This window comes from Hypomesus nipponensis, chromosome 15 (assembly GCF_054491055.1).
Source record: "Hypomesus nipponensis isolate SF chromosome 15, ASM5449105v1, whole genome shotgun sequence".
Taxonomy (NCBI): Eukaryota; Metazoa; Chordata; class Actinopteri; order Osmeriformes; family Osmeridae; genus Hypomesus; species Hypomesus nipponensis.
The window spans coordinates 14,886,729-14,907,152 of NC_140375.1; the positions used below are offsets into that span (position 1 = coordinate 14,886,729).

The 20,424-nt window shown below is 48.7% G+C and overlaps 1 protein-coding gene across 1 annotated transcript; it reads right to left on the reverse strand.

Annotated features, from left to right (window-relative positions):
* Positions 1 to 1,095: 1,095 nt before the first annotated feature.
* kiaa0753 (KIAA0753 ortholog) lies at positions 1,096 to 20,361 on the reverse strand. The gene is made up of 18 exons (XM_084674779.1): positions 20,353 to 20,361; positions 19,964 to 20,095; positions 18,999 to 19,295; positions 18,575 to 18,833; positions 18,383 to 18,492; positions 18,211 to 18,273; positions 17,876 to 18,097; positions 17,442 to 17,658; positions 16,460 to 16,578; positions 16,218 to 16,354; positions 15,758 to 15,988; positions 14,545 to 14,634; positions 14,353 to 14,452; positions 13,019 to 13,189; positions 12,640 to 12,721; positions 11,952 to 12,117; positions 5,658 to 5,915; positions 1,096 to 3,365 (listed from the first exon to the last, which is right to left on the reverse strand). Exons 1-18 carry the CDS (start codon positions 20,359 to 20,361, stop codon positions 3,212 to 3,214), a joined length of 2,817 nt encoding a protein of 938 aa, XP_084530905.1. The 3' UTR covers positions 1,096 to 3,211.
* Positions 20,362 to 20,424: the final 63 nt, after the last annotated feature.

Genomic DNA, 20,424 nt, shown 5'->3' on the forward strand with positions numbered 1-20,424 from the left:
CATGCAAAACCAGCTGGCCATCAGTACTAATGAGAGCACCATTACCTCATGTCTTATCCTCTTTCCGGCTAAAGTTTTCATACTTGGGATTAAATGAACCATAGCCTAATAGTCTGGATGTCTTTTCACCTTAATACAAACAAAAAAGTGTGCACAGAGAGAACACTGGATTCACGCTCTACACTGTAAATCATGCAAGAGGCTCGGCTGAACTAGTATGTATGTCCACGCAGGACACTCCCTGGAATCACTGTAAATTAGATTGCAACACATGTTAGATGAAGGGCCAGGCTGGCAACAGAGGATCCCTGGGACAATCTATCCTGCCGTATAGATTTCCCTGTCCTGACAGGGAAACACAGTTTGAGCCATTGCTCAAAGCTGGCTCACTTACTATCAACAGGATTACACTGCAAATCCCAATCGCAATAGTTAATATCAAAACATGAGAAATCCCCATCCCTAATATTGACAAGGTTCTGCTAAAGGCATTTATGTTTTACATTTTTCTTCTCTGAAGAAAACACGGAAGTCACAACAAATGTCTGTCTTGGCACATTGAAGCATATGGCAGTTGGTGGTGTTGTCCATGGCAGAGTTAAGTATTGTAACAGATTCATCACATCCTACTATCAACAGAACAGGTCACGTCTGTATCCCAACATCAAATTTACACCCTGGTCCCATTTAATGAATATTGATAGTACCTAAATGCCTCAGGTAAAGTCACTGTGGACTACGTACTCAACATTACCACCACCCTTGAGGGATGCAGGCCATTTGTACCAGCCAGGAAAGCCAATGACAAAGCACTTCTGGCCCAAGACGATGTATTGAGATTCTAGCAGGACTAACCCAAAGGAAAGTCGACTGGGCCAGGAAGACAGCAAGATAGATGGCATTGATTAAGATGAACAGCCTAACTGACTGGAAGCAAAAAAAAAAAAAAAAGTTATTCAATTATTTTTTTTCTTTCTTTCTTAAAAGCAATCTCTTTTATACCAAATAACAGGAGACAGCGCCTGGACATGACAGCTGTCTCCAGTCACAACAACAAGAGTTGGTGTATGATAGACAACACCCGGATCCAGATAGTAGGTTAGCACAATCGTTTATTGGAAAGCACCCATAAATACATGATTTGAATACTTTATAAAACACAATTAAGATTGAGAAAACAAAAAGTTCTCCAAATCCTTCAAGTCAAACACACAAGCGCAAAGGCTTGTAAACTGATGTTTAGGTGCTAAGGCTAAAACCCATCACTTGCTGAGGCAATAAGAGAGTCCTTACCTGTCAACAAGCTCAATTGAACCAGTTTTTCCAACACAGACACACCGCTATTTATTTATAACACACAGTCCTAAGAAAAGAGGGGAGCACCAGTCACAATAACCTGGAATTGGCAGGCTAGGCTCTCCTCTCTTATCCACAGAGTAACACTAACAACCATTCATTTGTGCTTCAGCCGACCAACACTTCAATATTACCTGTATACATGTACTGCATTCATATAAACTACAGCAACAGACTTGTTCCATGCAGAGGAGGACACAAGATCTATTTTGTAATGTTGTTCAAGTAAAGCAAGGTATTTTTGAAGGTTGACTGGAGATTTCCTGCCTTGGGATCATTGACTCAGCTGCAGCCACACAAGAGCCCAATGATGATGACATCATCCCAGAGTCTGATCACCTCAAACGCTGACGGAGGATTCGGAAGAAACCCAGACGGGGAAAATAAAAAATATCCTTATCCTGATTCATCAGACGGTAATGTCTCATCTCTATGGAAGTGTACCATGGAGATGACTACAGTAGTCATCGTGCTCTGCCACATTCATTTGGTTTAGTAATGAAGATAATGGCTCAGGCAGCCATTAGGGTTAGCTACTGTAAGCAACAGGGACAACCAAACTAATATAACACAGCGCTCTGGTAATTTACATCAATGAGCATGTGTTCTCTGAATGGATGTACCTGATTTTCAAATATAAAAAAGTATTGAGATAAAATACAGGGCTAAAGCACCACATTTATATTCATAGTATGCTAATAACGCATCAGCAAGCATTATACACATTTGTCTACTTAGGCATCTATATCAAACTAATCAATTTGATCAAGCCTACATACACATCAATACACAAAAAAAATACATCAAAGCAAAGAAAATCTATTTCATTATCTTCTGCATTTACACAGAGGTGGATCTTGTTATCAAGCGCCTGTGATGTCTGGGGATGTAACAGCCACTTGAACACACAGGTTCGTATCAAAAATAACCTGTCTGCACCATGACAATATAAAATAATTAGAAAAGAGCACGCACACGCAGTAAAAATATGATTTCCTCCCTATTTCAAGCATGAAAGTACTTTCTATATTCAGCTAAAATGTTATCCCTCCTCGATTCCAATTAGTTTTTGTCTATGGCTTGGAAGAAATGTGATAGAAAAAGCATGCACGGACACTCACAGAACAGAAGGGGAAAGAGAGAGACTGACTCAAAGTGAGCTAATGCTCCAAGTCACTTTGTCCCCTGTCAAAGGAAGATCCCCATGGGCTCAGCGTCTGAACCTGACTCTTCTCCTCCATCACAGCTGCTTTCATGTTCTGAGGGCCTATGGAATCCCCCTTCAGTGTGCATTCACAATATACCTTTAATAAATCACTTAACAGTCATTTTGGCCACATCATACACAAATGTATGCTCACTGGAGGGAGGGAGGGAGCACAAGGACACTATGTTAGTCGAAAGCCAAATATGCCATGAAGATGTTTAAAAAATCTTAGAGGTCTTTGATTCCTGTGTCCTGTGTGGAAGTGGTCTATGCTATTAATTTAGTTCCATATTGCCGTCTAGAAATAAAAAGCGCAAGTAATCCTTTGAGAGATTTATATACCGAAAAGTGGTTTGATAATCTTTTAATCCTTTTTAATAATGTTCTCACTAAGCTTATCAAATGTAGCCCAACTTTTCCAATGGAATACTCCCATGAAAGTCTGTAGTTTAACAAATAACCTATAAACGGGTATAAAATAATGAAAACTCATGCAGCATTTGTAACTTAATCTGATGGTCACATATTAGACAGTAAATATGTTGTTTACCCGAGTAACGCTTCACATCTTGTTCCTTTAACTAAATAATGATAATATCTCTGCTTGGCATCTGGACAGTAGAATATCTGGAAGGGCAAGGAAGTCTCCTATTGGCTGTCCAGCGGTGGAACTGTGGCAGGAGGAGAGAGGATTGGCTGGAGGAACTCAGAGGTGAAGACAGCTTCTGCATACTCTTCGCACACATCCTGGAACTCTGCAGCCACATCTGCCAGGGCCTCCGACATCAGCTCCTCAGCCAGACTGGAGAGACAACACACAGGGACATCAGCTCCTCAGCCAGACTGGAGAGACACAACACACAGAGACATCAGCTCCTCAGCCAGACTGGAGACACAACACACAGAGACATCAGCTCCTCAGCCAGACTGGAGAGACACAACACACAGAGACATCAGCTCCTCAGCCAGACTGGAGAGACACAACACACAGAGACATCAGCTCCTCAGCCAGACTGGAGAGACACAGCACACAGAGACATCAGCTCCTCAGCCAGACTGGAGAGACACAACACACAGAGACATCAGCTCCTCAGCCAGACTGGAGAGACACAACACACAGAGACATCAGCTCCTCAGCCAGACTGGAAAGACACAACACACAGAGACATCAGCTCCTCAGCCAGACTGGAGAGACACAACACACAGAGACATCAGCTCCTCAGCCAGACTGGAGAGACACAACACACAGAGACATCAGCTCCTCAGCCAGACTGGAGAGACACAACACACAGAGACATCAGCTCCTCAGCCAGACTGGAAAGACACAACACACAGAGACATCAGCTCCTCAGCCAGACTCGAGACACAACACACAGAGACATCAGCTCCTCAGCCAGACTGGAGAGACACAACACACAGAGACATCAGCTCCTCAGCCAGACTGGAGAGACACAACACACAGAGACATCAGCTCCTCAGCCAGACTGGAGAGACACAACACACAGAGACATCAGCTCCTCAGCCAGACTGGAAAGACACAACACACAGAGACATCAGCTCCTCAGCCAGACTCGAGACACAACACACAGAGACATCAGCTCCTCAGCCAGACTGGAGAGACACAACACACAGAGAGATAAGAGAGAGTGACACAGGGAGGAGAGACACATAGCCAAAGAGGAGAGAACAGAGAGGGGAGTACAACAGAGAGGAGACAGAAAGGTTACCCCGAAACATGACCATTGATTCCCCCGGCTTAACTGAAAAACAACACAAATGCCTCGAGAATGAAATGCACAATTTTCGTTGATGAAAAGAAAAGTCCCCATCATAAATCGTGACCTCTAACAGCATACTGGCTGGTGTATGTGAGTGGACAGTATTCATCTATCTGCAGCCTCAGATGAAGACTATCTGTTGTGTTGAGCATCTGCGGCGGTGACAGAACCAGCAGAGAGTCTGGGATCAGTCAGTAGGGGTGTGTGCTGCTCACTCACTCTGCCTGCTTATTAACAACAAAACACACACACACACACACACACAGAGAAGCAAACAGAAAGGGAGATACGAGGACACTGACTGACAGACTGGCAGTAAAAAAGGCAGACACTGACACACAGATATATTTTGAGAAGTATCTAATATGTTAGAATATCTGTAAAATATGACTTTTAATATAACAGCTTTTACACATTACTATAACCTAGGCTTTTTCATAACCCTGTGTGAGAGGATACAATTTTTCCATCTAATGCCAGAAGTATAGTCAAGTTGAATTCCTGAAAACTTTATACGCTTGCTCTTCGCTGGTGACAGTGACTGAGGAGCAGTTTGTCCCCCAAGAGCAAGGTTACAGTTTAGTGGTATCACATCTCAGCTAAAGAATCTTTAAAGCAATTCACACTCCTACACACCCACGGGGAGAGAGAAAAGGAGAGAAATCTACACCATAGTATCTCTCTCTCCTTTGGGGATGTGGAGGGCGAGAAAATAGCCGGGGCTATTCAACGACTCCCTCGTCTCACTGACAGACTTCTCTGCTGGTCTGTCCGACTCATTTGAGCGCGCTCGCAAAGAGCGAATCCACCGCAGTGCACCAACTTAAGAATTCTGTTAAGTATGCTAATGTATGGATGGAAGACAGCGAGAAGAGGGAACAGCAGAGGATCGCATGCTCGGGGCACCGGAGGAACTCAAGGGTGTGAAGTCAACACGGCCAAAGTGCTGGAGCTAATGCAGCACACATGCAACAGCGACATCCCGTTTGGAGAGAGGTGTCCTGGCCCCGGGCCAGGTGAGTGACACAAGCACCCGCCTCCCACTGTGAGCACAGCTCTGGAGGAACTGACATCACAGCAAGGACTGGAACAACCTCGCACAACCCTGGAAGTGTAAAGAAGCGTTTAACAATGCTCACTTGAACACGGAACAAACAGACCAGGAAACAGATTGCAGAACACGAGCGCGCGGCAAGAGAGAAGACCAAAGAGAATACAAATGTGGAATAGAAAGGGAGAGGGAGAGAGAGAATAAATCCACAAAAGCCTAGAATATTAAATCCGCCGCTGGACCAGAGCCAGCGCCTGCCGCCCACCTGTCAGCGATGGCCCAGGGGTTGAAGCTGCCGACGGCCTCGTGAGCCACCAGGCGGAGGTAGGCCTCGTGGTCCTCTCTGTAGCGCAGGATGCTGCTCAGCAAGCTGCCCGGGACCGAGACCCACGTACCCCCTCGGCTCCCCCCCGCCACGGCAAGACGGCCACCGGACGCCATGTCCTCCGGAGGTCTCTCCTCCGGAGGTCTCTCCAAAGGAGGTCTCTCCTCCGTGAAGCCAGCCTCAGGCTGAGGAGTGCGTCTGGGGAGATGAGAGAGAGAAAGAGAAAACTCACACAGGGATAGGTTGCATGGCTGAGCGGACCTCATGCCGCCTTTCTTATTACCTTGACCGACTTTATTCAGTCTGTTTCAATTGGCTACATTTGTCAAAGGAAGTGGAAATTCATTGGCACGGAGAAGTGAACTGTTCCTCATCGAGTTAAGGAGTCTGGCTGCTGGGAGAAGGACTCCCAAGCAGGTGTGATGTGCAGCCAGGCCCTGGTAACCATATAACCCTTTGATTGGTCCGTGGCCACGCTGGGGTCAGGACCCACTAGGACCTGCCAGGGGGTGGGTTTCAGAAGGATTCTGACCAACCCCTCTCTCTGTGTTAAGGGAGTGTGGGGGACTCAACAGGGAGATGCAGTGGTCAGAGTTTTTAATCCGGTCTGTGAACAAATCAGCCCAGCATTGGCAACGGCACTCTCCTAGCAGGGCTATATTTAGAGCCTCAGCAGCAGCAGCTCTCCACTGTGCTCCCCAGCCCGACGCAGTCTGCGTTTCAGCAAAGTCCACCCAGGACTCAGCCCATGATTCAGGCTTAAACTCCAAAGCCCCAGCCTCAGTCCCGGCCCCAACCTCAGGACCAGCCTCCAGTCCTAGTCCTAGCCTCAGCCTCGTGCTACTGGCAGCCCAAGCCCAGTGGGAAGGTGTGTCAGAAAGAGTGCCAGGGTGGTTAATGCACTTAGCCTGCCTGCCAACCCGCTTCATCCACAGACTACACACATTTTCTCTCTGATGGGACATTTAATGGCCATTGTGGCCAACAGCACAGTCGTTTCCCCTCCTGCCACGCACTGCAAGGTCCTCTTTCCATCCACAAAATAGAATAATACACTTTAGATTCAAAGCAATCCAAAGCCATTCAACCATAGCCCTTTCAGACAGTGGGCTTGAACCAGTCTGTTACCAAAGTCGGGAAACGTCTCTCGAGAATTGTCCGGAAGCCGTACAAAGGAGAAGATTAATGCTGCATATTTATAAAGGGCTGTGATTTAAACATTTCTGAGTTGCGAACAGTTGCGGGCAAGGTTAGGTGAATGATAATATATCCGGTAATGGAACTGAAGTGTGCGGTACAATCTCCTCCCTGTCCGCACAAGCACCTCACGATAGCTGGGAGTCAACAGAAGCCCCTGTATGCAGACTGGCTGTCGAGTGGTCCTTGACTGACAGGAAGAGGAGGAGGAGGCTTTAGTCAAACTGCAGATTCCTTTAACCTCATTTAACCTCACATTCCCGAGGAACCCCGAGAAGTCCATCGCAACCCAGACAGCTTCCCCCAGACAGCTTCCCCCAGACAGCTTCCCCCAGACAGCTTCCCCCAGACAGCTTCCCCCAGACAGCTTCCCCCAGACAGCTTCCCCCAGACAGCTTCCCCCAGACAGCTTCCCCCAGACAGCTCTCAGTCAACCATCCTGAACGAGCCCCGGCACACGAAGCACCACAAACTGCAGAGGACGAGTGGTCGTGAAGACGGAGAAGAACCCCCCAACCCCCCCCCCCCACCCCCCCCCCCACCCCGTCGTGACGTGCACGAAAGCCCACTTTGGACGTTTGTTTTCTCTGCTCTTCGGCGACTCCGGCAGCGCGTCCCCAAGGAAACGCCAAAGCGTAGCCGTGTCCCCAGAGGGGATCCATCAAACGGGATGGAGAAAGGAAGTGTTGGGGCTGAGTGACGCGGGGAGGGCGGGGAGGGCGATGCAGGCCCCAGCCTGAGAGAACACGCAGAGACTCTGGGAGAAGATGAAAGATCAAGCCACCGCCGCTGCTGCTGGGTCAGCGAGTAGTGCTCGACTGAGCCGGGAATGAATCACTGTGATCCTGTCCTCCTTTATACCCTCAGCAGCTCTCCACATACGGTTACATCTGGACAACCTCTGAGCCCTGACCTGCAGGGGGCAGCCATGGAGCTACAGGGGCAAGGGGGAGGCCATGATTACATGGCAGATCTGCTGAGAGCCCATCTCCTGTAACAAGGTTATAGCCTGCTCCCAGAAACTGCCCCTCTGAGAATGGTTAAAAGAGACGACCCCAACACGCACCGGGGGGGGGGGGGGGGGGGGGGGGATGAATACAAAGAACAAGAGCTGAGCACATCAGAGAACACCCGCTAGCCACAGCGTGGCTGTCCTTTTGATGTCATCATCGATTGGCTTGGGGGAGGGGCCATCTGTGGTCGGATGGCGTCCGTCTGAGGAGAGGGGCTCTTCAGGCTCGGGGGCTTTGTGTGCCTCGACCACTCACAGTGGAGCCTCGTCTCTCATCCTTTGCTCCGATGATGCGTAGGAACACCACCCCCTCCTCCTCCGCCTCCTCCTCCGCCCACTGTCACGTGTCCACATATGTGCACAAACACAAACACAAACTCCTGGAGCTTGTCCCTGGAGAACACGGTACAACGTCTTCACGCCGCTTCACTTCACATTTTCCACAGCTGTTTTAAGCACCGTTCCAATGTTTTCTACATTAAGACACCACAAAGAGCGAAACACTGAGAAGTACTAGTGCCCGGATCCACTGACTCTTGGAATTTGTCTTCGATACAAATAACAACTGAGGGAGAAATACGACTGAGCACTTCCGAAAAAACCACCAGAGGCCGGAAGAGTCTTCAGGAAATGGATAACAGATGATCCAGGCTTCATGTCTTCAACCTTAACCTCCATCCCTCCCCTCCAGCTCAAAATCAAGGGAGCCCTCTCCAATAAAAGGTTGCCTTTGTGCTTTGCAGCACACAATATCACCAAAGAGGACAGAACTGATGGGAATAATGAACGTGCTTCACGAAGCCATATGAGCAATCTCGTGCATTGTTCAATTCCTGGAGTGAAAGAGAGTGTAATGATATGCACGCACACACACACACCTACACACACACACACACACACACAGTGTCTGTGTTGCCTGCGGTGCTGGAGTCTCCTGCCTCTCCCGGCACCAGGCAGTGTGGGATGTAAACACAGGGAATCAGGGGCTTAGACAAACATCCACAAACCTAATGAGCCCTCCACCCTAATCAGCATCTGGGCCCACGTTCCACTTCCACAAAGCCACCACTCTAATCATGGCTCTCGTACGTGCCTTCAACGCCATGGCTGTCAACGCACACACACACACCGCTACCCATGGCCTAATGGAGTCACTAGCCCCCTCTAGAGGCCCTCTGGAGGCCGAGCCGGGGCCGGGGGAATTCTCCACAGCACTCACCAGCTCAATATATCCTGTGACGTGAGGCTCTATAGAGACCGTGTTAACAAAGATTCATTAACAATCGTGTCAACGACTCTCAATGAGACTGATCCCAGTTTCCTGCTCTCCAGCAACATATCATCATGCAGATATCTGACATAGCTTGCCGTCCAACAAAACAAATGAACACGAGTAATGATTATGTTTTGATTGCACCATTTACTTCTGCCTTGCCGTGTGGGCTGGCTCCACAGCCCAGGCGCTGTGGTCCACTGCATAATGCCTTCAAAGTGCCTTGGTGATAGGCGTAGCACGCTGCCAGGCATCCCACGTACAAGGATGATGGCACCTCTTCCGATTGAAGAGGATGCTGATTGGCCGCTCTACAGCAGCCGCTAATTGGCCGCTCCACAGCATGACCAAATCGCCACATGGTTGAGGCGGGTTGCTGTCTAAGACCTTTTTGAGGTCTGAGCCTGTGGTCGCATCTCATCGCCCCTCCTGTGAGGACCGCTCCCACGAACCAATCAGAGGGGGTGCCTCCCACCCAATCAGAGGACGGGCCTCCCTCATGAGCCGGGCACAGACACCTGCGAGCAGCCGGCTGTTATCTGAAGGGCCTCTCTTGAAACCGCATCATCTCCTGTCCGCTTATCTGGGTGTGAAGTGACACAGCATCCCTGACAACGCATCAAGCACGTCTCACTTCAGCCAGGACAAATCCCACCCCCCGCATCTGCGAGGGCTGACGGAAGATAGAAAAGACTCTCTTGAGCTTGAGGACTGGTCTGAGAGCATGTTTACAATGTGCACATGTGAGACAGGTGACGGCTTGTGTGCGTTGGTTCCTGCACAGCAGCTGCACACAAGCAGGTGGAGCCTGGAACAAAGGTTATTATGGCTGATATATAACCACCTTGAAACACACACAGCAATCCCGGGCGACCCGGCTCGCTTACCAGGAACTAACAAAACAAGTCGCGGCTCCTCTAGAGCCTCCTTTAGCAGCCTTCAGGAGACACTGCTCTGAGCAACACAGAGAAAAGTTCCTGGGAGGTTGTGGGGAGAAAAACAAGCCCTAAATTGTCATGTTTGGAGTGTGGGATCAAAAAATAATATATATATTTGCCAAAGTGTTGGGTTGACTCATTTTCTTTCTCAGCACATCGACAATTGTTGAAAGAGAAGATGAGAACTGAATGCTTCGATCTGGGTCTTGGGTGACAGTGGGAATGAAATTGAGGCGTCATCGACAGCATGGATCAATGTCAATTGATTTTCAAATCAGACCCCACCCTCCTGGTCACACACAACATTTTACTGTATTGTAGACACTTTAAAATAATTGTGCCCTCACAGACAAGCATACACTCGTCAATACTAATACGCACAGTAATATCCAGCCTTCCAGTCCTGCATTATTCAATGCAATCCTAACTACTGAGGCCAAACCAGTGGAGGAGCCAAATTGAACACTGAACACTTATAGTTCTATCACAGAGAGCCTATCAAAGAGCTGTATTAGGCATGGCACAGAACGTTCTCACAAATGTGACCCGACACTAGTGAGCCCCAAGCATGTCATTTCCTGGGGCGTGGGAGACACACTGAAACACCGTGAGCCTGGAGTCTGCGGCTACCTTCACTGAGACAGGATCCAGGGCTGAGAGGACAGGGCAAGGTGCCAGTTCTGCCAGCCCCGGGATCAATACCACAGGCTTCACAGGAGGCCAGCCGTCGCTACCTTTGCAGCCTTGAGGTCGGTGGAAAAAAAGAAAAAAACTATCTTCAAAGAGCTGTCTGCAAAGCGCTCTTTTGTCACGTCTGAAATCTAAAAAACAGAACGAGGTGCCAGGACAAGAAACGAGCCAATGAGGATGCAGGAGGAAGTGACAACAGAGAGGATCCAGCAAGGCGAGGAGCCGAGACCGACTGAGGGGACTTTAATCTGCTAATGGCGTGGCTTGAAGCTGTTCAGTTAAATCACGCTGGCATGCTCGCTCTCCCTCTCAACAACTTACTTCTGCCATCTGCGATTGGCTCTCGCTCCCTGCCTCCTCCTCAACCCATCCTCCTTGACATCCCTCATTAGCTGATGCCACAGCAGCAGGTGAAGCCAAGGCTTTGGACAGGAGATGCCAAAGATTTGGGCTGTGTGTGTGTGTGTGTGTGTGTGTGTGTGTGTGTGTGTGTGTGTGTGTGTGTGTGTGTGTGGAGAAGAGGAGGTTGAGGGTACGGGCGAGGAGTGTTAAAGCAAAACTAAGCTGGGCAAACACGTTTTTACGACATCCATAGATGACTATATAGGCATGGAGTGGATACAGTGATGTTTTTTTTTTTTTTTTTAGCAGACTTGCTATTTCGTCCTACTCTTTTATCATCGGTTAGAATGATTTTCCATCCTGTAATTATCCCATTACCTTGTCGGATGTCGCTTTGGCACCTGTTAATTAGTGCTTTGCTGAGCCTTTGAGTTTCAGTTTGATGAGTAGAGGACAGGTTAAGTGATGTCATCCACCACTTTACTCTACAATGATTCCAAAAGAAGTAGGGACTCCACAGGACTGATGACCCAAGTAGGGCATGTCACCTCGTTAGAACACTACAGTCAGCACAACCCAGTTAGCCATGCATCTGAATAACTGCAGTGAGATTCTCGGTTAGGCCTCTTGTGTGTCTATTCGTTCAGCCTTGAAATTAAAAAAAGTGATTTCAGTGGGAACCACAGTGGCACTTGCAAGCTGGCTACTGCAGAGCCCAACAGCAGAAGGAACCGCAGGCTCTTGACACACATGTGGAGGGATAAGAAGTCATGGCAACCCACCCCATCTCATTGGGCTTCTCTAGGATGATGTCAGCCGTGGGGGAGTGTCTTAGGGTTGGTCCGGGGGGCCTGGTTGACCAAGGACAGACTGTCCTGGGAGAGACTGTCCTGGGAGAGACTCTCCTGGGAGAGACTCTCCTGGAGCCTGGAGCAGGTGGCTTGGTCCCTGAAAGAAAGAGAGAGCGAGGGAGGGGAAGGGTGAGTGATGACAGAGGAAGTAAGCAATGCCCTCAAAAAACACCTACACACTGTTGCCACCTGGAGGACAGCAGAGGACAAACATCTGTTAAAGGAATATATGAATATGAAGCAGGGTTTCCCGCCGCAGCCCTTTTCAGTTAAGCCGGCCGCTTAAGCAACACACGCCTGCCGCCTTAACTACATCGTCAAATAAAAAAATGTTAACCTTTTTTTTTATAGCAATATCCACCGGTGTCCTGTTTTCTCCCCTCCATTCCAAAACGTGACCAACGGCAGTCTCCCTTCTCTGCAGAACGCATTAGTCTATCTCATAATGTCCCCCCCCAACCCACCCTCCCGGTCTGACGGCAAACCCCACCCTACCACCTTAACTAACACATTTTCTGGGGGAAACCCTGTAAAGGAATGATACAGTTCAGTTATTGCGTGTTTTGTAGGTACAAGGGATGGAGTGGACAGAGGGTGTTGACTTGGTTGTTTGACCCACCAGTTGCCTCCTCTCTGTCGCTGTCGTAGGGGTCAGAGTATGAGATGGTGTTAAACCGTCTCCTCACCGCCTCCTGGTCTCTCTGCCCAGACAGGAAGAGACATGACAGATCATCAATGTACTTGCCAGTTGCCATTAAAGGAGCATTTCAATCAACTCTTCTGTGGCCACACGCCACGTCAACAATAACAATCCCAAAGCTAATAAACGGTTGACAGGCGCCAGACTCACTATAAGGAAGGTACACCCCAGACCGAAGCTGTCAAACAACTCAAAGGAACCATAAACCAACCCAGCGAGTGCCCTTTCAGACTCCCCAAGACCTATCCGCTGTGGCCTTTTCCATAGGTTAGACCCCCCATCCCCCCTCCCATCTCACCTCCATCTCCTCCATCCTCAGCAGCATGTCCTCCAGGGTGGGGGCCTGAAGCCGTCTCTGGGCCGGCCCCTCGGCCAGCCTGTCTGTCTGGGCCGTCCAGGCTGCCCGCGCTGCCTCGTCCAGCAGCTCCTCCAGCAGAGCCTGGCTGACCTGCTCAGTACTCTCCACAGCCTGCAGGGACACACACGAGGAACAGGAGCCTGTGGGTTCAGATCACGATGGGCCTTCCAGATGACTCCAGTCAACTCAATCGTTGCGATTCAGAATCAATTCTTCTCTAAAGATTTGGATCTTTTGGATCACTGATTTGTTAAATTCATGATAGAATGAGGATAGTGAGACTTGACATCCATCTTTCCAAGGTCAAAAGGTCTCTTGGGTGAAGCTCTTTTTATAAGATATGAGGCCTCTAGCTTGAGACAGAAGGACCTTACAAGGATGATATACAATATTGTCATGCATCCTTTGAAAGACAGAAACGTGATTACCCATTACCATGCCCTAGAACGATATATTAAATAGACTATATTTGCACTTGTTTCCTCCAATTTACGTACGTTTCTGTAACCTACCCACTTCATTCATTCGACCTCCAAGTGCAAGGCATTGATGGACCAACGATTCCCATCCAGATTCTAATAAAACTTTTTATAGTCTTCAAGTTCTTCCTGTCATCGATTCTTTCTTCTTTCACATCACAACAATTCAGCTTGTCATGTAAATACAGAGAAGCACGGCTACACTGCTAGAACAGGTCAGTGCCGTCATGAAAGCCTAGGGTGAATGGATGAGAGAGGGAGGTCATGAAGGCACCCTGACTCCAGCCTGACTCCAGCCTGACTCCAGCCTGACTCCAGCCTGACTCCAGCCTGACTCCAGCCTGACTCCAGCCTGACTCCAGCCTGACTCCAGCCTGACTCCAGCCTGACCAGACACACACTGTCTCAGAGGTGAACTCTCCCTGCCCCATCTCTCTCCAATCACCAGGAGCTCACAACGATTACAAAATGAGCTCTCTGACACACTTCCTACCAGTCCTCTTGGTCTCTGCCCATGGCTCTGCCCTTTCAAGCACAGGAACAACCAGGTCGACACACACACACAAGTCATAAATTCTCTATTCGACCTGGCCAGGACACAAATCCGAGAGTAAATACCAGCCATATGGATTTTTCAATAACAAATGAGACGTGTATTGATTTCCCCATCTGAGTCGTACACATTCAGGGGAGAAGCTAACAGCTTGCAGTAGCTGGACATGGTAGCAGTGTGTGTGTGTGTGTGTGTGTACGCGCGCGTGTGTGTGTGTACAAGATAGAGATCTGAGTAGTTACCTGAGTAGCCACCTGAGCCTGGCCCGACAGCGTCGCCAGTCTTCCTCCAGTCTCCTGATCCCCTCTCTCTGCCCAGTGTGTCGAAGAGCCCACATCACACCTGCAGAATGAGATAAGCACAACACTGTAAAGCACGCCCAGTGCAGGCCACCACACGTCCCCTGGGAGAAAGCAGGCCCCCTGGCACTGTACCTCATTCTGTGGATTTGTCTTACTGCCTCCTGACTCAGTCGGTCCAGCTCCATCAGCCTCTGCCTCGTCATCTTATCCAGCCAGGCTTGCCTAGGCCGTCAATCACCAGGAAAACCAAACACAAGTAGCTTCAATTAGCTCCCCGCATTCACTATTTTTATATGTCAGCACCAGTGCAAGCCAGCTGTAAGGCTTCGATTATTTAGAGTTCACAACGCCTCTAATTAAAATTTGACCAAGTGAAAGAATGATGTGAAACACTCAATCTACCAAGATTAAGTGCAGGTCTCCTTATAAATCAACATGCTACAAGAAGAGGGGGGGGGGGGGGGGAGTCTGCAATCTAGAGAGCATCCAGACCTAATTTATAGGAAAGATTAACTTCGAATTGGAATTAGAGTACTGCCCTGGGCTTCCAGCAAGTGGGGTCTGACATCAAGATTTAAAATAACTTCATTACGGAAAATGAGTCAAGCCATAAATATTCCTGTTCTCGCGGTGAACTACTGGCTCGCTCAGTTATCCTGTTTCCTCCAATATAAGATTAATATTATCTAGCACAAGTCCATTAAGCTCCTACCAAACATAATCTAACCCAGCCATTCCCAACCTTTCCACTTTGCCGCCCACTTGCATAGCTCAAACATTTTTGCGGCCCCCCAACAACACATCCGTTTACTTAATTCCCGCTCATCACACGTTTAACAACACCACTGGAGCCAAACAGTTTGCTTTCACAGCTAAATGTATTTGAGCGATCAAAGAAGACAGTGTCCATCAGAGCCACAGTAAGCACACATTGTGAAGAGAGGTAACCTGCGTAACAACACCATTTCTATTTAAAAAAAACTGCTATATTGGCTATGCACACGTCAGTGATCATTATTTCTGTGAAAAAATAGGCCAGGTCTAGAACTTCCAGTGAAGTTATAAACGTGACTTTTGATAACCAGAACAGGTTGTTAACTTGCTACTATCTATAGCTAAAAGCAACTTAGCTATTGCTCTCTTAACCCTATACTCAGATTTTGCGGCTTCTCACTTTTTTTCATCGACCATAACGGGTCGCCTTCACCGAGACCTCTTTCCAGATTGTTGTCAAAAACTGAGAGCAAGACATGTTACATGGCATCGTCCATAGGGAACCAATATGTCCCCTGTCATCCTATGTGCTGGGTCAAAGAGGACCTGGGGCACTGGAGGTGAATCTGACCTGAGAGCTTCGCTCTGGGCTTGTCTCTTCTTGTCCGGGCTTAGTCCCTGTTCTGACGTCACCTGGGCCCCTCCCATAATCCCCTGCTGCTCCTGCTGCTCTGGGGGGCCTGGGGGCGGGGGGCCTGGGGGCGGGGGGCCCGGGGGCGGGGAGGCGGGCCGCTCAGACGGTGCTGCGGGGGGCATCCCAGGGGAGAAGAGACAGCGGGGTTCTGGCCTCCTGTGAGGGGGGCTGAAGCCACAGCCAAGGAGGAGGGTTCATTAACACGAGAGGAAGAGGAAGAAAGAGAAACAGAAAGAGAGGCAGATACAAAGAGAGAGAGGGAAAGAAGAAAGCGAGATGCATGCATATACCATTTGTGTCTCGCTTTGATCAATTATCTTTAGGTAGAGGTAGAGAGGTAGAGAGAGAGAGAGAGAGAGAGAGAGAGGTAGAGAGAGAGATCCATGTTTATTCCCACCGTTGTCTGGGAGGAGAGTGAGGGGACGTTGGGATCCAGGGTACAGAGGGCTCTTTCTGGGGAAGCTGGCTGACCCTCAGTCTGGAGGCCACTGTAGGCTGCTGAAAACCCACATCCCGTAGCTGGCCACCTGGCTTCTGAAGAGACAGGAGAGTATATGTCTCCAGTCTGTGGCTCAGATCAACTCATCCACAGCAAGTTCATGACAATGAGCCCTAGGATGAGTGGGGCTCAGTTCCTACCTGTCCTCCTTCTCTGAGCTCTCTCTGCAGGACCAGGCTCTCCAGACCAGCACGCAGCACCTGGCTGCGCTCCAGTGGGGCAGCTTGACTGGATCTGGGGGGCTGGGGGACCCTCCTACCTGCCAAACACATATAAGGACAACATCCATCACAAGACATATATCACTGCCTGGATTGCTATTACAGTCAGAGCAGTTGCAGTGCTTATGACCTTTGGTATAACACCGTTGTCATTAGGTACCTCGCCCACAGACAGAACCATCCTGTTTGTTTCTGGATGGTAGAGGTTGTTAGTACAGTTGTTGCCGGGGAAACAAGGCTGCATTGGATGCAGATGGTGTGCGTTGGATGCACGCACCGCGCGGGCGGGCGGGCCAGCGTGTGCTGCTCAGTCACACACACACAGACAGCAGCAGCAACCGCAGAGAGGCCACGGCCCCACCAGGCTCTCAAACCTACTGTACTCTCTCTGAGCAGGGATCCTCATTAAATTCCGCCCCTGGCGCAGCCATTACGACCCAGCAGGAAGCTCAAACACAGCAGAACAAGAGGCCGTCAGGTGATTTGCTAAGCCACGGGAGATGGAATGATTTGCCCCCTCATTGGTAATGAACAAGTGAAGAAAACAAACAAACAAGGCACTTGGAGGGAAAGTGATTTTGACGGAGGCCTTTGAGGAGATCTGTTTGTTCGACGCGCTATATTGGTTCACACTGCAGTGTGAGTGTGCCGTTTAAGCAATCGGGCAGAAACATAGCCCTCCGCTGTTCCCTTGCTTTAAAGGATTTTGAAAATTGAAAATGAAAATTGCCCCGCAAGTTATTGATGTTGCAATGATAAGAAATGAGCCCCGAGAAGGAAGAGAAGACAATTATCCTAATCAAAATGCTAATGTATTTCTGCGCCACAGCTGACTGAGGAATAATGAGTCTGTCTCTCTGCTGGCTCATTCAGACGGGTGGAGCAGCTCCTCAGCTCTCACCAGGAAAGCTCCTCTTGGGGCCCACAGCTCTCCGGGCACCTTGGAGCCCCCTGGTGGCAGGCCCCCTGGTGGCAGGGCCCCTGGTGGCAGGGCCCCTGGCTGCGCGGGGGGGCGACGAGCTGTGATGCGAAGAGCCCCAGCGTGCAGGGGAGGAGCTGCGTCCTGGGGCAGGCCTCCTCTGTGGCCTGTGTTGTTTACTCAGCGCTGAGTCGAGGGTCTAAGACACACAGACAAGAGCAGGAAATTAACTCCAAGTCTGATATCTCAGAAAGCAAACAAACTTAAGAAACCGTGTGGGTGTCACTACTGCATGTATAGAACCAAATATAGCTTTTAATTTCCAGTCCTTTATGACTTCAATAAAACACTCCCCCACACCCCTGTGTGGTGTGTGATAGCTGTGGAAGACGAGACCGCGTGCTCCTGTTTCTGACCTCCAGCTTCTGTAAGATGTCCAGGGCCGTCTCGGGCACGGCGGAGCCCTGGCCCACCTCCACCTTGGCAGAGCACAGAGAGAGCTGGCGAATCAGCTGGCCAAGTTCTTTGTAATGGGAAGGCACTCTGCCCTCGGACGGAGCAGAGAGCTGGCTGGTGAAGACCTGCATGGCCCTGACTGCCCCCCTGTGGGCAGCGGCCAGTCTGTCCATGGCTCTGGACTGGGAGAGAAACACACAAGGGCTTCAAATGCTCATTCATGTTGTATTACTGGACATGAGATGAGTGTTTTGTTTTTACGTGCATGATAACTTGCGACTGGGGCACAACCTACTTTTTTCGTGTGATGAATTTTTGGGGAACGTAGCTTATCTATATCCGCCTGGATCTCTTTCACCTGTGTAGATACGCATACTGTGAACTAGCACGAAATGGAATGCAAGGCTGATAACTGACGCCCTTCTCACTATACTTTCTGTGATGCGGTTGCACACTGCATGACTCGCCTGTTGCTGCAGTACGTAGATGATGCGTGCAGAGCGGGCCGCCTGCTCCTGTCTGCGGACCTCCACCCTCCGCTGCTCCTCGGGCTCCAGGGGCTCCTCCAGTGAACCGCCTGAAAAACACAACCAACGTTGATCCTAAATACGATCGTTTATTTATTTTTACAAACAACATGACCTGTTTCTAAGTGTTACCTCTGCTAGCCAGCTGCTCAATTCTCTGAATGTAGATGGCCAGCTCTTTCTGCAGCCTGCGAATCTCCTGGCTGAGCTTGGGCTCCGGACTGTTGTTGGTCTGACCTGGGCCAGGGTCTTTGGTAGGGGGGGAACGACCCTGCTCCGGCCAGGGAGGAGCAGACAGCTTCTGGGGGGTGTAGACCAGAACACTGGCTCCTGACCGGGTTACCTCCTCTTTTGGAACAGAAGCCTTTGTCCTCCCTGTGTCCATCCTCTGCTTGGAACAGAATGGTGGTGGGTTTTGAAGTATGAGTCACAATGAAGTAGAGTTGTCCATACATAACGAAGAGCCTTATCTCTACAAAATGAACCTCCGATATGACAATGTTTATTCAATTCAGGTCACTATAAATGAACATCCTTGATACAGCATCGTATTAACCTGTGGCAGATCATCTGTGCTGTTGTTAGATGGATGGTTCTCTGGCTGCTGAGGTCTTATGGGAGAGTTGATGAGAGACTCCTGCCGTCTCCGCCTCAGGTCCCGTTTAGCCAGCCGGACTGCAGCCAGTAGCTTCTCCTCTGAGAGAGCAGAGAAGCTCATGGAACTCCTGGTGCTGTCTTCATCCTGCTGCTCCTCCCCATTGGTCGTTAACTTCTCAATCACAATGGGGGCTGGTGGGCCAACTCTGGATGCAGGTTTGTAGGCACTGGCTGGTACAGCCTTATTAAACAGTAACTGTACAAGAGAGGAGTAAGAATGAACTGTATATTTTGTAACATTGGCATTACTTGTCGGCTTCGTGTCAGACAAAAAAATACAAGAGTGATAGCTAAAAATTCTATTTGTATCGGTTTAAGAGTAACTAACTCGCCAAACTCAGCCTTAATCAAACGCTCGAAATACTACATGAACACAGTCAATTATCATTCACCAACCTCCCCTGTGACAGGTCAGACCTTGAAAATGATATTAACACTTTTGCACAGATTTGTTGGAATCAAGACCATTGATGACTTTAGTCACGAGTATTAAGTTTATGGGTTTAGCTCAAAGTTTAAGATTTGGAATTTAGCAACACTTTGACTACAGAAGTTCCCTTCATACTGTACCTGCAGTAGCTAGGCTAGCTAACCTAGCAAGCTAGCGTTATAGTAGTGCTACCGTTAACAGGGATACTAGCAGCAAATAATAATCTCGCTGACTCCTTAGAGTACTGTACTTTCAGTTAATCTCGCTAAATCAAAACAATTGAATGTTTTAGAATGACCAAATAGGTACAGTAGTAGTTAACTGTAATGATAGAGGTAACAGTTTAGGTAGGCTCATACAGATAGATAGCTTTAGCACTAGTTAACTAGCTAGCTCTACGTTATTACAACGCTAGCATGTCTACTGTACAGTACCTGTGTTTTGGACAGCCCAGTACCACAGTGCTGATTTGAACCTATGGCAACCCAGCTTTTTGCTGCTTGACCTTGCCCTGCTAAGATCATCGTTGTTTCTTTTAGAAACGTAGCTGTTATTGTGATAGATAGCTAGAGAATTGCCATTATTTACTAATAGCATTTTACTAGTAAAGCAAGTAGCTAGCTAGCAAACAGACGTTTGAAACGCCGCCATGACAACGGGAAGCTATGCCTTCAGAAAACAGGAAACGGTCTTTTCAACCTACGGAAAGTCTAAAATGTCAAACAGACTCATTGGCGAATATTTGTGATCTAACTTAAATATCGATAAGGCATACCATTTGTTTCAAAATGTTATTAAATGTACATTAATGTTATTGAATTACTTCAATCATTTTGTTCTCAACATTTGAAGCAGCAGCAAAATACCGTAGAATATTTACTAGGAATGTTGTTTT